General features: G+C 48.6%; 1 protein-coding gene across 1 annotated transcript in view; it reads left to right on the forward strand.

Moving 5' to 3' along the window:
- Nucleotides 1-20,862, forward strand: part of LOC106591508 (intermembrane lipid transfer protein VPS13B) — a 336,266-nt gene that overhangs the window by 6,161 nt on the left and 309,243 nt on the right. Inside the window, 1 exon segment of the mRNA XM_082957077.1 lies at nucleotides 433-576. Coding sequence (XP_082813203.1) covers nucleotides 433-576 — 144 coding nt within the window.

Here is a 20,862-nt window from a genome sequence, read left to right on the forward strand (position 1 = left end):
GTTGTCCACAGATGATATCCTGTAGAGATCGTACCCTCATGTCTGGTCAGTTGTCCACAGATGATATCCTGTAGAGATCGTACCCTCATGTCTGGTCAGTTGTCCACAGATGATATCCTGTAGAGATCGTACCCTCATGTCTGGTCAGTTGTCCACAGATGATATCCCGTAGAGATCGTACCCTCATGTCTGGTCAGTTGTCCACAGATGATATCCTGTAGAGATCGTACCCTCATGTCTGGTCAGTTGTCCACAGATGATATCCTGTAGAGATCGTACCCTCATGTCTGGTCAGTTGTCCACACATGATATCCCGTAGAGATCGTACCCTCATGTCTTGAACCCACATCCCTTAGCATTGCAAGACCCAGGCTCCCAACCCACTGACCCATTGCATTGACTTTTTAATTTATTTTATACCCTGTTTTGTAGGAGCTGAAACTGCCCTTTACCTTCCTGAGCGGTCACATCCACGAGCTGCGTATCCACGTACCCTGGACCAAACTGGGCTCAGAGGCCGTGGTCGTCACCATTAACACCATGGAGTGTATCCTCAAACTGAAGGATGGCGTACAGGTTAGTGCCCCGCTGTTTTTATATTCATACAGGAGCCCGCCGACGATAAGGGCACCGCCGACGAGTGCAATACTCCAATTTAGTGCACACTGGTCATGGCGTTCTAAAAAAAAGCCGGTGTATTTCTGAGTCTACAGTCTTGCTGTATCGACTGAAAGAAGTCCAAGCTTCACCTTCGATATCTTTTAGAGAGGTTATTACACGACCAAGTTAGAATCTCTGTCGTATTACGTCTCACGGGATTAGACTTGGTTTAAAACATATTGTTGGTTTCTTCCGTTCCATCTTCCTTTCTAGATTCCTCTACCCAGAATCCCCTCTGTCTCCGCAGCAGTCCAAACAGCTCATGATTCAGTTCATCACATTCTAGACTCCTTTACCCAGAACCCCCTCTGTCCCCGCAGCAGTCCCAACAGCCCATGACTCAGTTCATCACATTCTGTACTCCTCTACCCAGAACCCTCTCTGTCTCCTCAGCAGTCCAAACAGCCCATGACTCAGTTCATCACATTCTAGACTCCTTTACCCAGAACCCTCTCTGTCCCAACAGCCCATGACTCAGTTCACCTCTTTTCAAGGGGTTAAAAAGTGTTCGTTTTACAGCAGCTGTTTTTATCGTCTTCCTCAATGCTTAATCATTCTTGCTGAGTCTGGGTGAAGGAATCCCCTGAAGAAAACAGGACAACAAACAGGAAGAAACTCAAAATAACTAAACTTCCTGGTTGTATTTAGAGCAGGGCTGAATGATGTCGACTAACTTCCTGGTTGTGTTTAGAGCAGGGCTGAATGATGTAGACTAAACTTCCTGGTTGTGTTTAGAGCAGGGCTGAATGATGTAGACTAAACTTCCTGGTTGTATTTAGAGCAGGGCTGAATGATGTCGACTAAACTTCCTGGCTGTTTTTAGAGCAGGGCTGAATGATGTCGACTAAACTCCCAGGCTGTTTTTAGAGCAGGGCTGAATGATATCGACTAAACTCCCAGGCTGTTTTTAGAGCAGGGCTGAATAATGTCGACTAAACTCCCAGGCTGTTTTTAGAGCAGGGCTGAATAATGTCGACTAAACTCCCAGGCTGTTTTTAGAGCAGGGCTGAATGATGTCGACTAAACTCCCAGGCTGTTTTTAGAGCAGGGCTGAATGATGTCGACTAAACTCCCAGGCTGTTTTTAGAGCAGGGCTGAATGATGTCGACTAAACTCCCAGGCTGTTTTTAGAGCAGGGCTGAATAATGTCGACTAAACTCCCTGGCTGTTTTTAGAGCAGGGCTGAATGATGTCGACTAAACTCCCAGGCTGTTTTTAGAGCAGGGCTGAATAATGTCGACTAAACTCCCAGGCTGTTTTTAGAGCAGGGCTGAATAATGTAGACTAAACTCCCAGGCTGTTTTTAGAGCAGGGCTGAATGATGTCGACTAAACTCCCAGGCTGTTTTTAGAGCAGGGCTGAATGATGTCGACTAAACTCCCAGGCTGTTTTTAGAGCAGGGCTGAATAATGTAGACTAACTCCCAGGCTGTTTTTAGAGCAGGGCTGAATAATGTCGACTAAACTCCCTGGCTGTTTTTAGAGCAGGGCTGAATGATGTCGACTAACTCCCAGGCTGTTTTTAGAGCAGGGCTGAATGATGTCGACTAAACTCCCAGGCTGTTTTTAGAGCAGGGCTGAATGATGTCGACTAAACTCCCAGGCTGTTTTTAGAGCAGGGCTGAATGATGTAGACTAAACTCCCAGGCTGTTTTTAGAGCAGGGCTGAATGATGTAGACTAAACTCCCAGGCTGTTTTTAGAGCAGGGCTGAATGATGTCGACTAACTCCCAGGCTGTTTTTAGAGCAGGGCTGAATGATGTCGACTAAACTCCCAGGCTGTTTTTAGAGCAGGGCTGAATGATGTAGACTAAACTCCCAGGCTGTTTTTAGAGCAGGGCTGAATGATGTCGACTAAACTCCCAGGCTGTTTTTAGAGCAGGGCTGAATGATGTCGACTAAACTCCCAGGCTGTTTTTAGAGCAGGGCTGAATGATGTCGACTAAACTCCCAGGCTGTTTTTAGAGCAGGGCTGAATGATGTCGACTAAACTCCCAGGCTGTTTTTAGAGCAGGGCTGAATGATATCGACTAAACTCCCTGGCTGTTTTTAGAGCAGGGCTGAATGATGTCGACTAAACTCCCAGGCTGTTTTTAGAGCAGGGCTGAATGATGTCGACTAAACTCCCAGGCTGTTTTTAGAGCAGGGCTGAATGATGTCGACTAAACTCCCAGGCTGTTTTTAGAGCAGGGCTGAATGATGTAGACTAAACTCCCAGGCTGTTTTTAGAGCAGGGCTGAATGATGTCGACTAAACTCCCAGGCTGTTTTTAGAGCAGGGCTGAATAATGTCGACTAACTCCCAGGCTGTTTTTAGAGCAGGGCTGAATGATGTCGACTAAACTCCCAGGCTGTTTTTAGAGCAGGGCTGAATGATGTCGACTAAACTCCCAGGCTGTTTTTAGAGCAGGGCTGAATGATGTCGACTAAACTCCCTGGCTGTTTTTAGAGCAGGGCTGAATGATGTAGACTAAACTCCCAGGCTGTTTTTAGAGCAGGGCTGAATGATGTCGACTAAACTCCCTGGCTGTTTTTAGAGCAGGGCTGAATGATGTCGACTAAACTCCCAGGTTGTTTTTAGAGCAGGGCTGAATGATGTCGACTAACTCCCAGGCTGTTTTTAGAGCAGGGCTGAATGATGTAGACTAAACTCCCAGGCTGTTTTTAGAGCAGGGCTGAATGATGTCGACTAAACTCCCAGGCTGTTTTTAGAGCAGGGCTGAATGATGTCGACTAAACTCCCAGGCTGTTTTTAGAGCAGGGCTGAATGATGTCGACTAAACTCCCAGGCTGTTTTTAGAGCAGGGCTGAATGATGTCGACTAAACTCCCAGGCTGTTTTTAGAGCAGGGCTGAATGATGTCGACTAAACTCCCAGGCTGTTTTTAGAGCAGGGCTGAATGATGTCGACTAAACTCCCAGGCTGTTTTTAGAGCAGGGCTGAATGATATCGACTAAACTCCCTGGCTGTTTTTAGAGCAGGGCTGAATGATGTCGACTAAACTCCCAGGCTGTTTTTAGAGCAGGGCTGAATGATGTCGACTAAACTCCCAGGCTGTTTTTAGAGCAGGGCTGAATGATGTCGACTAAACTCCCAGGCTGTTTTTAGAGCAGGGCTGAATGATGTCGACTTAACTCCCAGGCTGTTTTTAGAGCAGGGCTGAATGATGTCGACTAAACTCCCAGGCTGTTTTTAGAGCAGGGCTGAATGATGTCGACTAAACTCCCAGGCTGTTTTTAGAGCAGGGCTGAATGATGTCGACTAAACTCCCAGGCTGTTTTTAGAGCAGGGCTGAATGATGTCGACTTAACTCCCAGGCTGTTTTTAGAGCAGGGCTGAGTGACGTTATGTTCTCTGTACAGTTGCTTTGTTATATTCCCATCAGGTTTTCTAAAAGCTGTCGGGGGCAATGAAGAGCACATCGGGGAAGTCAAGTATCACAGAGTCCTCATGTTTTTCACCCTGCCAGAAGGAAACATTCTGCAAAATACTCTTTTTAATTTCTCTGTAAATGTGGCTGGGTTTATTTGATCCAGTCAGGTCTTAGCATCAGGCAGAGAGATCAGTAGTTTAGTAGTAAAGGGCTATTTCAAAAAAAATAAAAAAAATAAAGTGGCTGTTTTTTGTGAGTTCAGTTGTATAACTTTAAGCCAACACAATTGCTCACTGCTCAGCAAAATGTGTTTTTTCAGAACGAGGACTGATCGCCAGTGACCAGAAATATTCAGAGAACTTCACGGATTATGCTGTTGCTTGTTCGGCCTAATTCCACCACTGCTATTTTTACTATTGGACCGTAAAATGTCTTTGGCAAGTGACTAAACTGCAGTTAAAAGCTGTGTATTGTTAGTCAGTAGTGACATTTTACTAGGATCACTTATTACATGAGCTGTACCTCCCAAATGGCACCCTGTTCCCTACATAGTGCTGTACTTTTTAATCGGAGCCTTGGTCAAAAGTAGTGCACTACATAGCGGAAAAGGGTTCCATTTTGTCCTGGTCAAAAGTAGTGCACTACATAGGGGAAGAGGGTTCCATTTGGTCCTGGTCTAAAGTAGTGCACTACATAGGGAATAGGGTTCCATTTGGTCCTGGTCTAAAGTAGTGCACTACATAAGGGAAGAGGGTTCCATTTGGTCCTGGTCTAAACTAGTGCACTACATAGGGAATAGGGTTCCATTTGGTCCTGGTCTAAAGTAGTGCACTACATAGGGAATAGGGTTCCATTTGGTCCTGGTCTAAAGTAGTGCACTACATAGGGAATAGGGTTCCATTTGAGACTAAATCAAAGATCATTTGTTGTCAAGACAATCCCACTTCTCTCTCTACCGGCCCAAGCTGCATGTCTGACAGGAAGAAGGGATTATGTCCTTGTAGTTGGTCAGTATTAGAGGCAGTGATTATGTCCTTGTAGTTGGTCAGTATTAGAGGCAGTGATTATGTCCTTGTAGTTGGTCAGTATTAGAGGCAGTGGTTATGTCCTTGTAGGTGGTCAGTATTAGAGGCAGTGGTTATGTCCTTGTAGTTGGTCAGTATTAGAGGCAGTGGTTATATCCTTGTAGATGGTCAGTATTAGAGGCAGTGATTATGTCCTTGTAGTTGGTCAGTATTAGAGGCAGTGATTATGTCCTTGTAGGTGGTCAGTATTAGAGGCAGTGATTATGATCCTTGTTGTTAGTCAGTATTAGAGGCAGTGATTATGCCCTTGTTGTTAGTGAGTATTAGAGGCAGTGATTATATCCTTGTAGTTATTCAATATTAGAGGCAGTGATTATGTTCTTGTTGTTAGTGAGTATTAGAGGCAGTGATTATATCCTTGTAGTTGGTCAGTATTAGAGGCAGTGATTATGTTCTTGTAGTTGGTCAGTATTTGAGGCAGTGATTATATCCTTGTAGTTGGTCAATATTAGAGGCAGTGATTATATCCTTGTAGTTGGTCAGTATTAGAGGCAATGATTATATCCTTGTTGTTAGTCAGTATTAGAGGCAGTGTGTAGTTGGTCAGTATTAGTGGCAGTGTGTAGTTGGTCAGTATTAGAGGCAGTGATTATGTCCTTGTTGGTCAGTATTAGAGGCAGTGTGTAGGTGGTCAGTATTAGAGGCAGTGATTATGTCCTTGTAGTTAGTCAGTATTAGAGGCAGTGATTATATCCTTGTAGTTGGTCAGTATTAGAGACAGTGATTATGTTCTTGTAGTTGGTCAGTATTTGAGGCAGTGATTATATCCTTGTAGTTGGTCAATATTAGAGGCAGTGATTATATCCTTGTAGTTGGTCAGTATTAGAGGCAATGATTATATCCTTGTTGTTAGTCAGTATTAGAGGCAGTGTGTAGTTGGTCAGTATTAGAGGCAGTGTGTAGTTGGTCAGTATTAGTGGCAGTGTGTAGTTGGTCAGTATTAGTGGCAGTGTGTAGTTGGTCAGTATTAGAGGCAGTGATTATGTCCTTGTTGGTCAGTATTAGAGGCAGTGTGTAGGTGGTCAGTATTAGAGGCAGTGGTTATGTCCTTGTTAGTCAGTATTAGAGGCAGTGTGTGGGTGGTCAGTATTAGAGGCAGTGATTATGTCCTTGTAGTTGGTCAGTATTAGAGGCAGTGATTATGTCCTTGTTAGTCAGTATTAGAGGCAGTGATTATGTCCTTGTAGTTGGTCAGTATTAGAGGAAGTGATTATGTCCTTGTTAGTCAGTATTAGAGGCAGTGATTATATCCTTGTTAGTCAGTATTAGAGGCAGTGATTATATCCTTGTTAGTCAGTATTAGAGGCAGTGATTATATCCTTGTTAGTCAGTATTAGAGGCAGTGATTATATCCTTGTTAGTCAGTATTAGAGGCAGTGATTATATCCTTGTTAGTCAGTATTAGAGGCAGTGATTGTATCCTTGTTAGTCAGTATTAGAGGCAGTGGTTATGTACTTGTTAGTCAGTATTAGAGGCAGTGATTATATCCTTGTTGGTCAGTATTAGAGGCAGTGATTATATCCTTGTTAGTCAGTATTAGAGGCAGTGATTATATCCTTGTTGGTCAGTATTAGAGGCAGTGATTATATCCTTGTTAGTCAGTATTAGAGGCAGTGATTATATCCTTGTTAGTCAGTATTAGAGGCAGTGATTATATCCTTGTTAGTCAGTATTAGAGGCAGTGATTATATCCTTGTTGTTAGTCAGTACAAAAACCTACTTTGAGTCTTAGCAGCACTAACCACTGAAAATGAACCGAAATCTGAGAACGATCACCCCAAAAAATAAATATTAATATTTTATTTAGGTTTGATTTGATAAATATTTTGATAATGGGGGGGAAAGTGTAGTATGAAAGACGTTTTGTTAGATTTATTTGTGCAGAAGAGTCTGGTTGTGGTCGTACCTATTCTATACCACCCATGCTGCTACCAAGTAGAAAGGCAAGCTGGTAGTTGGGAGCTCAGAGAGCAGGCCTAATTGTTCCCTATTCCCTATATAGAGTACACTGCTGTTAACCAGAGGCCTATGAGCCTTATGAAGATGGTAGGGTTCCATTTGGGCCTCGCCCCCCCCCCCAGCGTATGGAGTGTCTCAAGGCCAGATGTCCACTGTCACTAGAAACACATTGTAAGGGAAGTCAATTACACCTAATTATGTAGACTGCATGCTAAAGACTGGGCCAGAACTAATGGTAAATATCATAGTATGTAGCTGGCTACTGCTGCAGAGATCCTATTTCCAGCACTATGGAAAGACTCAGTCCGTACCACAGCTCAGGGTCACGGCGTAGCAGTGCAATACACTCTGATGTACTACTACTATTCTCAAAACAAGGATTTGTTACAGATGTTTTCAAGAAAATGGTTTTTTTTTTTTTTGGGGGGGGGGGGGAATTGCAAATGACGTTTGGACAAATTTATTCAATGTTATTCTCACCCAGGAGACACACAGATTTGGAGCGAAGCCAGACTTCCAACAGAAGTCCTGCTAGGCAGCGGGAGGAATTGAAATGAGCTTTCTGGAAGGATAGGGGACTTCTCTCCTATTTGAGAGGGAGAGAGGGAGGTAGGAGAGAGGAGGTAGGAGAGAGGGAGGTAGGAGAGAGGGAGGAGGGGGAGAGAGGGAGGGAGAGAGGGAGGTAGGAGAGAGGGAGGTAGGAGAGAGGAAGGAGGGGGAGAGGGAGGAGGGGGAGAGGGAGAGGGAGGGAGAGGGAGAGGGAGGGAGAGAGGAGGTAGGAGAGAGGGAGGTAGGAGAGAGGGAGGAGAGGGAGGAGGGGGAGGAGAGAGGGAGGTAGGAGAGAGGGAGGTAGGAGAGAGGGAGGAGGGGGAGAGAGGGAGGGAGAGAGGGAGGTAGGAGAGAGGGAGGTAGTAGGGCCCTTACTGCACCGGCCCCTCAGTGACATTTAATGGGTCATATATTACATTGTAGTGATAAAGGTATTTATTTAACTTCTCGTTAAAGGATGGCAGTGCCACCCTCCCTAGAGCTCAGTGCCACCCTCCCTAGAGCTCAGTGCCACCCTCCCTAGAGCTCAGTGCCACCCTCCCTAGAGCTCAGTGCCACCCTCCCTAGAGCTCAGTGCCACCCGTCACTGGGCTTTCCTACTGGTCCTCCTAAACCTGGAGGGGCTTTCCTACTGGTCCTCCTAAACCTGGAGGGGCTTTCCTACTGGTCCTCCTAAACCTGGAGGGGCTTTCCTGCTGGTCCTCCTAAACCTGGAGGGGCTTTCCTACTGGTCCTCCTAAACCTGGAAGGGCTTTCCTACTGGTCCTCCTAAACCTGGAGGGGCTTTCCTACTGGTCCTCCTAAACCTGGAGGGGCTTCCTACTGGTCCTCCTAAACCTGGAGGGGCTTTCCTGCTGGTCCTCCTAAACCTGGAGGGGCTTTCCTACTGGTCCTCCTAAACCTGGAGGGGCTTTCCTACTGGTCCTCCTAAACCTGGAGGGGCTTTCCTACTGGTCCTCCTAAACCTGGAGGGGCTTTCCTGCTGGTCCTCCTAAACCTGGAGGGGCTTTCCTACTGGTCCTCCTAAACCTGGAGTGGCTTTCCTACTGGTCCTCCTAAACCTGGAGGGGCTTTCCTACTGGTCCTCCTAAACCTGGAGGGGAGGTGCTTCCTACTGGTCCTCCTAAACCTGGAGGGGAGGGGCTTCCTACTGGTCCTCCTAAACCTGGAGGGGCTTTCCTGCTGGTCCTCCTAAACCTGGAGGGGAGGGGCTTTCCTACTGGTCCTCCTAAACCTGGAGGGGCTTTCCTGCTGGTCCTCCTAAACCTGGAGGGGCTTTCCTGCTGGTCCTCCTAAACCTGGAGGGGCTTTCCTGCTGGTCCTCCTAAACCTGGAGGGGCTTTCCTGCTGGTCCTCCTAAACCTGGAGGGGCTTTCCTACTGGTCCTCCTAAACCTGGAGGGGCTTTCCTACTGGTCCTCCTAAACCTGGAGGGGCTTTCCTACTGGTCCTCCTAAACCTGGAGGGGCTTTCCTACTGGTCCTCCTAAACCTGGAGGGGAGGGGCTTTCCTACTGGTCCTCCTACACCTGGAGGGGCTTTCCTGCTGGTCCTCCTACACCTGGAGGGGCTTTCCTACTGGTCCTCCTAAACCTGGAGGGGCTTTCCTACTGGTCCTCCTAAACCTGGAGGGGCTTTCCTACTGGTCCTCCTAAACCTGGAGGGGAGGGGCTTTCCTACTGGTCCTCCTAAACCTGGAGGGGCTTTCCTGCTGGTCCTCCTAAACCTGGAGGGGCTTTCCTGCTGGTCCTCCTAAACCTGGAGGGGCTTTCCTACTGGTCCTCCTAAACCTGGAGGGGCTTTCCTACTGGTCCTCCTAAACCTGGAGGGGCTTCCTACTGGTCCTCCTAAACCTGGAGGGGCTTTCCTACTGGTCCTCCTAAACCTGGAGGGGCTTTCTACTGGTCCTCCTAAACCTGGAGGGGCTTTCCTACTGGTCCTCCTAAACCTGGAGGGGCTTTCCTACTGGTCCTCCTAAACCTGGAGGGGCTTTCCTACTGGTCCTCCTAAACCTGGAGGGGCTTTCCTACTGGTCCTCCTAAACCTGGAGGGGCTTTCCTACTGGTCCTCCTAAACCTGGAGGGGCTTTCCTACTGGTCCTCCTAAACCTGGAGGGGCTTTCCTACTGGTCCTCCTAAACCTGGAGGGGCTTTCCTACTGGTCCTCCTAAACCTGGAGGGGCTTTCCTACTGGTCCTCCTAAACCTGGAGGGGAGGTGCTTCCTACTGGTCCTCCTAAACCTGGAGGGGAGGTGCTTCCTACTGGTCCTCCTAAACCTGGAGGTGCTTTCCTACTGGTCCTCCTAAACCTGGAGGGGCTTTCCTACTGGTCCTCCTAAACGTGGAGGGGCTTTCCTACTGGTCCTCCTAAACCTGGAGGGGCTTTCCTACTGGTCCTCCTAAACCTGGAGGGGCTTTCCTACTGGTCCTCCTAAACCTGGAGGGGCTTTCCTACTGGTCCTCCTAAACCTGGAGGGGCTTTCCTGCTGGTCCTCCTAAACCTGGAGGGGCTTTCCTACTGGTCCTCCTAAACCTGGAGGGGCTTTCCTACTGGTCCTCCTAAACCTGGAGGGGCTTTCCTACTGGTCCTCCTAAACCTGGAGGGGCTTTCCTACTGGTCCTCCTAAACCTGGAGGGGCTTCCTACTGGTCCTCCTACACCTGGAGGGGCTTTCCTACTTGTCCTCCTAAACCTGGAGGGGCTTCCCTACTGGTCCTCCTAAACCTGGAGGGGCTTCCCTACTGGTCCTCCTAAACCTGGAGGGGAGGGGCTTCCTACTGGTCCTCCTAAACCTGGAGGGGCTTTCCTGCTGGTCCTCCTAAACCTGGAGGGGAGAGGCTTTCCTACTGGTCCTCCTAAACCTGGAGGGGCTTTCCTACTGGTCCTCCTAAACCTGGAGGGGCTTTCCTACTGGTCCTCCTAAACCTGGAGGGGCTTTCCTACTGGTCCTCCTAAACCTGGAGGGGCTTTCCTACTGGTCCTCCTAAACCTGGAGGGGCTTTCCTACTGGTCCTCCTAAACCTGGAGGGGCTTTCCTACTGGTCCTCCTAAACCTGGAGGGCTTTCCTACTGGTCCTCCTAAACCTGGAGGGGCTTTCCTACTGGTCCTCCTAAACCTGGAGGGGCTTCCCTACTGGTCCTCCTAAACCTGGAGGGGCTTTCCTACTGGTCCTCCTAAACCTGGAGGGGCTTTCCTACTGGTCCTCCTAAACCTGGAGGGGAGGGGCTTCCTACTGGTCCTCCTAAACCTGGAGGGGAGGGGCTTCCTATTGGTCCTCCTAAACCTGGAGGGGAGGGGCTTCCTATTGGTCCTCCTAAACCTGGAGGGGAGGGGCTTCCTATTGGTCCTCCTAAACCTGGAGGGGAGGGGCTTCCTATTGGTCCTCCTAAACCTGGAGGGGAGGGGCTTCCTATTGGTCCTCCTAAACCTCCTCCAGCAGAAAGCTGATATACACTACATGACCAACAGTATGTGGACACCTGATCAACCAACATCTCATTCTGAAATCATGGGTATTAATATGGAGTTGGTTCCCCCTTTGCTGCTATAACAGCCTCCACTCTTCTGGGAAGGCTTTCCACTAGATGTTGGAACATTGCTGCTATAACAGCCTCCACTCTTCTGGGAAGGCTTTCCACTAGATGTTGGAACATTGCTGCTATAACAGCCTCCACTCTTCTGGGAAGGCTTTCCACTAGATGTTGGAACATTGCTGAGGGGATTTGCTTCCATTCAGCCACAAGAGCATTAGTGAGGTCGGCCACTGATGTTGGGTGATTTGGCCTGGCTCGCAGTCGATGTTCCAATTCATCCCAAAGGTGTTAGATGGGGTTGAGGTCAGGGCTCTGTGCAGGCCAGTCAAGTTCTTCCATACCGATCTTGACCTTGTATTGGGAACTGGGGCATTGTAATGCTGAAACAGGAAAGGTCCTTCCCCAAACTGTTGACACAAAGTTGGAAGCACAGAATCATCTTGATTGTCATTGTATGTTGTAGCGTTAAGATTTCCCTTCACTGGAACTAAGGGGCCCGAACCATGAAAAACAGCCCCAGACCATTATTCCTCCTCCACCAAACTTTACAGTTGGCACTATGCATTGGGGCAGGTAGCGTTCTCCTGGCATCAGCCAAACCCAGATTCATCCGTCGGACTGCCAGATGGTGAAGCGTGATTCATCACTCCAGAGAACGCGTTTCCACTGCTCCAGAGTCCAATGGCGGCGAGCTTTACACCCCTCCAGCCGACGCTTGGCATAGCACATGGTGATGTTAGGCTTGTGTGCGGCTGCTCTGCCACGGAAACCCATTTCATGAAGCTCCAGACGAACAGTTGTTGTGCTGACGTTGCTTCCAGAGGCAGTTTGGAACTCGGTAGTGGAGTGTTGCAACCGAGGACAGACGATTTTTTTTTACGCTCTTCAGCACCCGGCGGTCCCGTTCTGTGAGCTTGTGTTGCCTACCACTTCACACGACTTCTGTTAAAACTCGGGTTAAACCAATCCCACCATCTGGTTTTTAGGTGTTGGATAAAGCCCTGCATATTTTTGGGAAGAATGAAAGAATTCAACAGTCTGTGTTTAGATGGAAAATCAGACAACTAAATTGAGTAGATTTAATATTTTAGAAATGGCTCGTTTTATACGTGTGTAGAAACTTTGTGTTCAGGCGCCAAGAGTCCGCTTTGCCCCCGAAGTGTGGAAATGATAAATGATATCATTAATATGGTTTGTTTTCATAATTGCCGTCCCGGCTCGGTACTGGCCTGTAAAAACATCCTCATTGCTTTTTTTTTTTTGGTTGGGAAGTTCATTAAGGATTTGTTAAAGATTTGAGTAATTTATTACAGCTCGTATTGTTTCTGTTCTGTTCCCTCCAGATGGATGGATGGAGAGAAGATGCTTCCCAAATGGGACCCTATTCCCTAATATAGTGTTCAGTTCCGGTCAAAAAGTAGTGCACTAAATAGGGAATAGTTGGTATTCGGGAGGCAAATCAGAGAGGAACTGTGGGTAGTATTAGGAAATAGCCTCTCAGAGCCCATCTGCTGCTTGCTGAACACGGAACGAGAGGACAGTTATAGTTTCCACTAGCATGTGAACGTGGAAATGTGTTGAGGACCACTGAGATTACAGCTCCTGTTGACAGTGTAATGTGGGTGTTGAGGACCACTGAGATTACAGCTCCTGTTGACAGTGTAATGTGGGTGTTGAGGACCACTGAGATTACAGCTCCTGTTGACAGTGTAGTGTGGAGCGTTGAGGACCACTGAGATTACAGCTCCTGTTGACAGTGTAATGTGGGTGTTGAGGACCACTGAGATTACAGCTCCTGTTGACAGTGTAATGTGGGTGTTGAGGACCACTCTGAGATTACAGCTCCTGTTGACAGTGTAATGTGGGTGTTGAGGACCACTGAGATTACAGCTCCTGTTGACAGTGTAATGTGGGTGTTGAGGACCACTGAGATTACAGCTCCTGTTGACAGTGTAATGTGGGTGTTGAGGACCACTGAGATTACAGCTCCTGTTGACAGTGTAGTGTGGAGCGTTGAGGACCACTGAGATTACAGCTCCTGTTGACAGTGTAGTGTGGAGCGTTGAGGACCACTGAGATTACAGCTCCTGTTGACAGTGTAGTGTGGAGCGTTGAGGACCACTGAGATTACAGCTCCTGTTGACAGTGTAGTGTGGAGCGTTGAGGACCACTGAGATTACAGCTCCTGTTGACAGTGTAGTGTGGAGCGTTGAGGACCACTGAGATTACAGCTCCTGTTGACAGTGTAATGTGGGTGTTGAGGACCACTGAGATTACAGCTCCTGTTGACAGTGTAATGTGGGTGTTGAGGACCACTGAGATTACAGCTCCTGTTGACAGTGTAGTGTGGGGCGTTGAGGACCACTGAGATTACAGCTCCTGTTGACAGTGTAATGTGGGTGTTGAGGACCACTGAGATTACAGCTCCTGTTGACAGTGTAATGTGGGCGTTGAGGACCACTGAGATTACAGCTCCTGTTGACAGTGTAGTGTGGAGCGTTGAGGACCACTGAGATTACAGCTCCTGTTGACAGTGTAATGTGGGTGTTGAGGACCACTGAGATTACAGCTCCTGTTGACAGTGTAATGTGGGTGTTGAGGACCACTGAGATTACAGCTCCTGTTGACAGTGTAATGTGGGTGTTGAGGACCACTGAGATTACAGCTCCTGTTGACGGTAGAGTGTGGAGCGTTGAGGACCACTGAGATTACAGCTCCTGTTGACAGTGTAATGTGGGTGTTGAGGACCACTGAGATTACAGCTCCTGTTGACAGTGTAATGTGGGTGTTGAGGACCACTGAGATTACAGCTCCTGTTGACGGTAGAGTGTGGAGCGTTGAGGACCACTGAGATTACAGCTCCTGTTGACGGTGTAATTGGCTAAAATAGGCTTTAATGAGGACTTCTGTTGGGGAAATATGCTAACCAGGAAAATCCATTCATGAACGATGTGTTCAGTTTTGTTTGTGTTGCTCTGGTCCTGTCTGACTGTGTCAGCGTTGTTGGTATGGTTACAGTGGCCTCCTATCTAGTTCACCCTATCCCCTATGGGTCCTGGTCTACTGTAGTGCACTATATAGGGAATAGGGTGGGTCCTGGTCTACTGTAGTGTACTATATAGGGAATAGGGTGGGTCCTGGTCTACTGTAGTGCACTATATAGGGAATAGGGTGGGTCCTGGTCTACTGTAGTGTACTATATAGGGTGGGTCCTGGTCTACTGTAGTGTACTATATAGGGAATAGGGTGGGTCCTGGTCTACTGTAGTGTACTATATAGGGAATAGGGTGGGTCCTGGTCTACTGTAGTGCACTATATAGGGAATAGGGTGGGTCCTGGTCTACTGTAGTGTACTATATAGGGAATAGGGTGGGTCCTGGTCTACAGTAGTGTACTATATAGGGAATAGGCTGGGTCCTGGTCTACTGTAGTGTACTATATAGGGAATAGGGGGCCATTTGGTCCCTGGTCTACTGTAGTGTACTATATAGGGAATAGGGTGGGTCCTGGTCTACTGTAGTGTACTATATAGGGAATAGGGTGGGTCCTGGTCTACAGTAGTGTACTATATAGGGAATAGGGTGGGTCCTGGTCTACTGTAGTGTACTATATAGGGAATAGGGTGGGTCCTGGTCTACTGTAGTGTACTATATAGGGAATAGGGGGCCATTTGGTCCCTGGTCTACTGTAGTGTACTATATAGGGAATAGGGTGGGTCCTGGTCTACAGTAGTGTAGTGTACTATATAGGGAATAGGGTGGGTCCTGGTCTACTGTAGTGTACTATATAGGGAATAGGGGGCCATTTTGTCCCTGATCTACTGTAGTGTACTATATAGGGAATAGGGTGGGTCCTGGTCTACTGTAGTGTACTATATAGGGAATAGGGTGGGTCCTGGTCTACTGTAGTGTACTATATAGGGAATAGGGGGCCATTTGGTCCCTGGTCTACTGTAGTGTACTATATAGGGAATAGGGTGAGTCCCTGGTCTACTGTAGTGTACTATATAGGGAATAGGGTGAGTCCCTGGTCAACTGTAGTGTACTATATAGGGAATAGGGGGCCATTTGGTCCCTGGTCTACTGTAGTGTACTATATAGGGAATAGGGTAAGTCCCTGGTCTACTGTAGTGTACTATATAGGGAATAGGGGGCCGTTAGGGACGCGGACTCTGTGTGTATTTTATAAAGAGCTGGCGTATACTGTCTTGAGATTCCTCTCCCATTCCTCTAATCATGTCTGCTTCTCTCTTAGCATGGCTAGATTACTGCTGGAATGCACAGCACAAATATCTGCTGGAAAGTCATGAAACAATTTTAAAACCAGGACTAAAACCAACAAAAATCCAAAAATATAAAAATGTGGGGTTTTTGGATTCATTCAGAAATCTATTTTTATCTCGACATGTTTTGTTGTTTTGATCTATCAGGAAACTAGATCAAACCAGATGGAAGTGAATGTCTTGGATGTATTTGTCCTATTGCATGTAGACTGTGTTTACCAGGTTCCTACATGTTATATGAATTCTAGGTGTCGGGGTGTGTGGACATGCTGCTGAGCTGAGCCCATGTGAAGTTAAGTCAGCCCTAAGACATTGTCTATGTACAAATCAACCTCGTTCTGTTGTACGTCGCTGTGAAGCCAGTCTTTGTCCAACTCTTCCTGACATTATTATTGTTGTTACATGTATAAGGGAAGGTTTAAATCTTTCCATTTTCATACCAGGCTCCTATGGGAATTATGGGAAACGTAGTTATTAATAGGCCTGGTAAGGACTCTATGTTCGTTGGAAGAGTAAGCTGAGGCTGTAAGGAAACCTGGACCGGAACGGACCCGACGACCGGAACGGCCCGACGACCGGAACGGCCCGACGACCGGAACGGAACGGCCCGACGACCGGAACGGCCCGACGACCGGAACGGAACAGCCCGACGGCCGGAACGGCCCAACAAGCTAGATTAGACCAGTAGAACTACTTAACGGTTGGCTTCTAGAATAACCAGGAAGGAAGGAACATGCTGTCCTGTTAGTTCTATACTAGCTATTTGTAGTTCTGTGTAGGCTATTTGTAGTTCTGTGTAGGCTATTTGTAGTTCTGTGTAGGCTATTTGTAGTTCTGTGTAGGCTATTTGTAGTTCTGTGTAGGCTATTTGTAGTTCTGTGTAGGCTATTTGTAGTTCTGTGTATGTCCATTCTGTCAGAGTTCAAGGAGTTTATTTGAGGAGGGGGTTTGTGTTGTAGAGGGGGTCTGTGTTCTAGAGGGGTCTGGGGTCTAGAGGGGGCTCTAGAGGGGGTCTGGGCTCTACAGGGGGTCTGGGCTCTAGAGGGGGTCTGGGCTCTAGAGGGGTCTGTGGTCTAGAGGGGTCTGTGGTCTAGAGGGGGTCTGGGCTCTAGAGGGGGTCTGGGCTCTAGAGGGGGTCTGGGCTCTAGAGGGGGTCTGGGCTCTAGAGGGGGTCTGGGCTCTAGAGGGGGTCTGTGCTCTAGAGGGGGTCTGTGCTCTAGAGGGGGTCTGGGCTCTAGAGGGGGTCTGGGCTCTAGAGGGGGTCTGGGCTCTAGAGGGGGTCTGGGGTCTAGAGACTCTAAATACCTGCACTATACTGCATTTGCACTCTGTTCATCTCTCTTCATGTAGATATATTCATACTGATACTGTCCATCCGTCCATCCGCTGTATATTTGTATGTCTGCTCATTCTCTTATAGCGCCTATGTGCTAGTCAAGTTCTTCCACACCGATCTCAACAAACCATTTCTGGTGTGTCAAGCTTGTAGCGTCGTACCCAAGAAGACTTGAGGCTGTAATCGCTGCCAAAGGTGCTTCAACAAAGTACTGAGTAAAGGGTCTGAATGTAAATGTGATATTTCAGCTTGAAACATTTTTGGCAAACATTTCTAAAACACTTTTTTTTTGCTTTGTCATTATGGGGGTGTTGTGTGTAGAATTGAATACATTTTTAGAATAAGGCTGTAAAGTAACAGAAAAAAAGTCACGGGTCTGAATACTTTCCGAATCCATATTCATCTAGCTCGTCACCGTGACCTTTCACCTCTCTGTGAAGTTCATCACGACTCGTTTTCATCTGGAGCCTAATAAACGGCATGCTTTCCCCAACGAGTCGTAGTGGGACGACCAGACGTCATCGGGCGACTCCCAAGTTTACGTCGATATGACGGGTATTATATCCATATTTGAGCAGGAAAGCATTTCCACCGACATTTTTTTGCGTAATTAATTTTACCGACACACAAAAAAAAAAGATCCCGCCTTTTATTTTCTGTTTTCATCAGACCCGTCACGACCTGTTTTTATCCGGCATTTTATCTGCATGAAACGGTTGGATTGAAATCTGGTGACTGTCACACTTCTAAGTGGTTGTGTTCAGAAGGAGAGGAGAACGTCTACCAAGTGGTTGGTTCAGAAGGAGAGGAGAACGTCTACCAAGTGGTTGCGTTCAGAAGGAGAGGAGAACGTCTACCAAGTGGTTGTGTTCAGAAGGAGAGGAGAACGTCTACCAAGTGGTTGGTTCAGAAGGAGAGGAGAACGTCTATCAAGTGGTTGGTTCAGAAGGAGAGGAGAACGTCTATCAAGTGGTTGGTTCAGAAGGAGAGGAGAACGTCTACCAAGTGGTTGGTTCAGAAGGAGAGGAGAACGTCTAACAAGTGGTTGGTTCAGAAGGAGAGGAGAACGTCTACCAAGTGGTTGGTTCAGAAGGGAGAGGAGAACGTCTATCAAGTGGTTGTGTTCAGAAGGAGAGGAGAACGTCTAACAAGTGGTTGGTTCAGAAGGAGAGGAGAACGTCTAAGTGGTTGCGTTCAGAAGGCTCAGTCGTGTATGTGTGGGAGAGACGTTCTGTTTTGCGGTGTGACGATGCCCGCCGTACATTTAGCTCTAAACGCCACTGCTCCTTCAGTGTCTCCCCCCCCCCCGAGAGAGAGAGAAAACCCCCAGAACGAGGCCCTGTCATCTGGCTTCAAGCTTAACACTCTCTCTAGTTAAACGGATCACAAAACATCTTGCAGAGACGACCAGAGAATTCCCCGAGATGTTGTGGTGGTGGTGGCTGTTTTTTTATAAAAAAAGAGACTAGGGCTGTGTCCCATAGAGCACCCTATTCCCTATTTTAGTGCACTAACTTTTCTAGACCCTACCGAGGGGAATAGGGTGGCGTTTTTTTTTTGTGGACGCAGACTAGCTGGTAATGAAACGGTTCACATCTAGCAGAGAGAGGGAGAGAGTTTCTTTTGGTTTTTAGGAGACAGAGATACGACTGGGTTTGGCTTCACTTCGCTGCTTCATCACTTTTACTGCCGTCAGTGGATTCACTCCTGATGTGGATGTTCTGATTCATGCTGTGGTTCTCTAGATGAATTTGAGGAGGTGCCTCCTCTCCTCCCCTCCCCTCCAGCCTCCTCCTCCCCTCCAGCCTCCCCTCTACTCCCCTCCAGCCTCCCCTCTCCTCCCCTCCAGCCTCTCCTCCCCTCTCCTCCCCTCCCCTCCCCTCCCCTCCAGCCTCCCCTCTACTCCCCTTTCCTCCAGCCTCCCCTCTCCTCCCCTTTCCTCCAGCCTCCCCTCTCCTCCCCTTTCCTCCAGCCTCCCCTCTCCTCCCTCTCCTCAGCCTCCCCCTCTCCTCCCCTCCAGCCTCTCCTCCCCTCTCCCCTCCAGCCTCCAGCCTCCCCTCTCCTCCCCTCCAGCCTCCCCTCTCCTCCCTCCAGCCTCGCCTCCCCTGTCCTCCCTCCAGCCTCCCCTCTCCTCCCCTCCCCTCTCCTCCCCTCCCAGCCTCCCCTCCCCTCTCCTCCCCTCCTGCCTCCCCTCCAGCCCACCAGCCTCCCCTCCCCTCTCCTCCCCTCCAGCCTCCCCTCCCCTCCAGCCACCCCTCTCCTCCCCTCCAGCCTCCCCTCCCCTCTCCTCCCCTCCAGCCTCCCCTCCCCTCTCCTCCTCTCCAGCCTCCCCTCTCCTCCCCTCCAGCCTCCCTCCCCCCTCTCCTCCCCTCCAGCCTCCCCTCTCCTCCCCTCCAGCCTCTCCTCCCCTCCAGCCTCTCCTCCCCTCCAGCCTCTCCTCCCCTCCAGCCTCTCCTCCCTCCAGCCTCCCCTCTCCTCCCCTCCAGCCTCTCCTCCCCTCCAGCCTCCCCTCTCCTCCCCTCCAGCCTCTCCTCCCCTCCAGCCTCTCCTCCCCTCCAGCCTCTCCTCCCCTCCAGCCTCTCCTCCCCTCCAGCCTCCCCTCTCCTCCCCTCCAGCCTCTCCTCCCCTCCAGCCTCCCCCTCTCCTCCCCTCCAGCCTCCCCTCTCCTCCCCTCCAGCATCTCCTCCCCTCCAGCCTCTCCTCCCCTCCAGCCTCTCCTCCCCTCCAGCCTCCCCTCCCCTCCAGCCTCCCCTCCCGTTCACCACCAGGCCTTTCTTCTGCAGCAGAATTAAAGATTCCTTCCAAACTATTTCTAGTGCCTCTCTCCCTCCGTCACACATCATCCCTGCTCCTGAATTATGGGTAATAACGTCAATTAGGACGCTCGTTCACCGAGAACCTTGTTCTTTCTAACTAGCTGTTATTCCACTAGACTCTATTCTTCTATAGAAGATCCTCAACTCAACATGTCCTTTATATATATATAAACTGTTATTAATGTAGTGGATGTCCTGATAAACTACTGAAATATACTTCATACTGTCATGCGTTTTGTTATTTTAAAAAAAAGGGCTTAAAGCCTCATTATCCAGGAGTGTAGAGTTTTTAAACAGTAGTATGGTTTGTAACCTTTAACTGCCCTGATGTCTAAGCCTGCCATCGCTTCATACCAGAAACTCTGCTCTTCTGAATGGATGCTACCATTTCTACCAGCTGTGGTTTCCCCACCCAGGAGTTCCACCCACAGACCCAGTGATTACCCCACCAGAGACCAGAGATATTGTATATGAGCCTGGCTGGGCTGGCTGGGGTTTAAGTGCTGCTTCCCTCCCCTCCCCTCCCCTCCCCTCCCTCCCTCCCTCCCTCCCTCCCTCCCTCCCTCCCTCCCTCCCTCCCTCCCTCCCTCCCTCCCTCCCTCCCTCCCTCCCTCCCTCCCTCCCTCCCTCCCTCTCTCTCCTCCCTCTCTCTCCTCCCTCCCTCCCTCCCTCCCTCCCTCCCTCCCTCCCTCCCTCCCTCCCTCCCTCCCTCCCTCCCTCCCTCCCTCCCTCCCTCTCTCCCTCCCTCTCTCCCTCCCTCGCTCCCTCTCTCCCTCCCTCCCTGTCAACAGCCAGTGGAATCGCGTGGCGTGAAATACAAATACCTCAAAAATGCTATAACTTCAATTTCTCAAAACATATGACTATTTTACACCATTTTAAAGACAAGACTCTCGTTAATCTAACCACATTGTCCGTTTTCAAAAAGGCTTTACGGCGAAAGCAAAACATTAGATTATGTCAGGAGAGTACCCTGCCAAAAATAATCACACAGCCATTTTCAAAGCAAGCATATATGTCACAAAAACCAAAACCACAGCTAAATGCAGCACTAACCTTTGATGATCTTCATCAGATGACACTCCTAGGACATTATGTTATACAATACATTCATGTTTTGTTCAATCAAGTTCATATTTATATCAAAAAACAGCTTTTTTACATTAGCAAGATGATGTTCAGAACTAGCATACCCACCGAAAACTTCCGGTGAATTTACTAAATTACTCATGATAAACGTTGACAAAATACATAGCAATTATTTTAAGAATT

The sequence above is a fragment of the Salmo salar genome, chromosome 10, assembly GCF_965601325.2.
Source record: "Salmo salar chromosome 10, fSalSal1, whole genome shotgun sequence".
In the NCBI taxonomy this organism is placed as follows: Eukaryota; Metazoa; Chordata; class Actinopteri; order Salmoniformes; family Salmonidae; genus Salmo; species Salmo salar.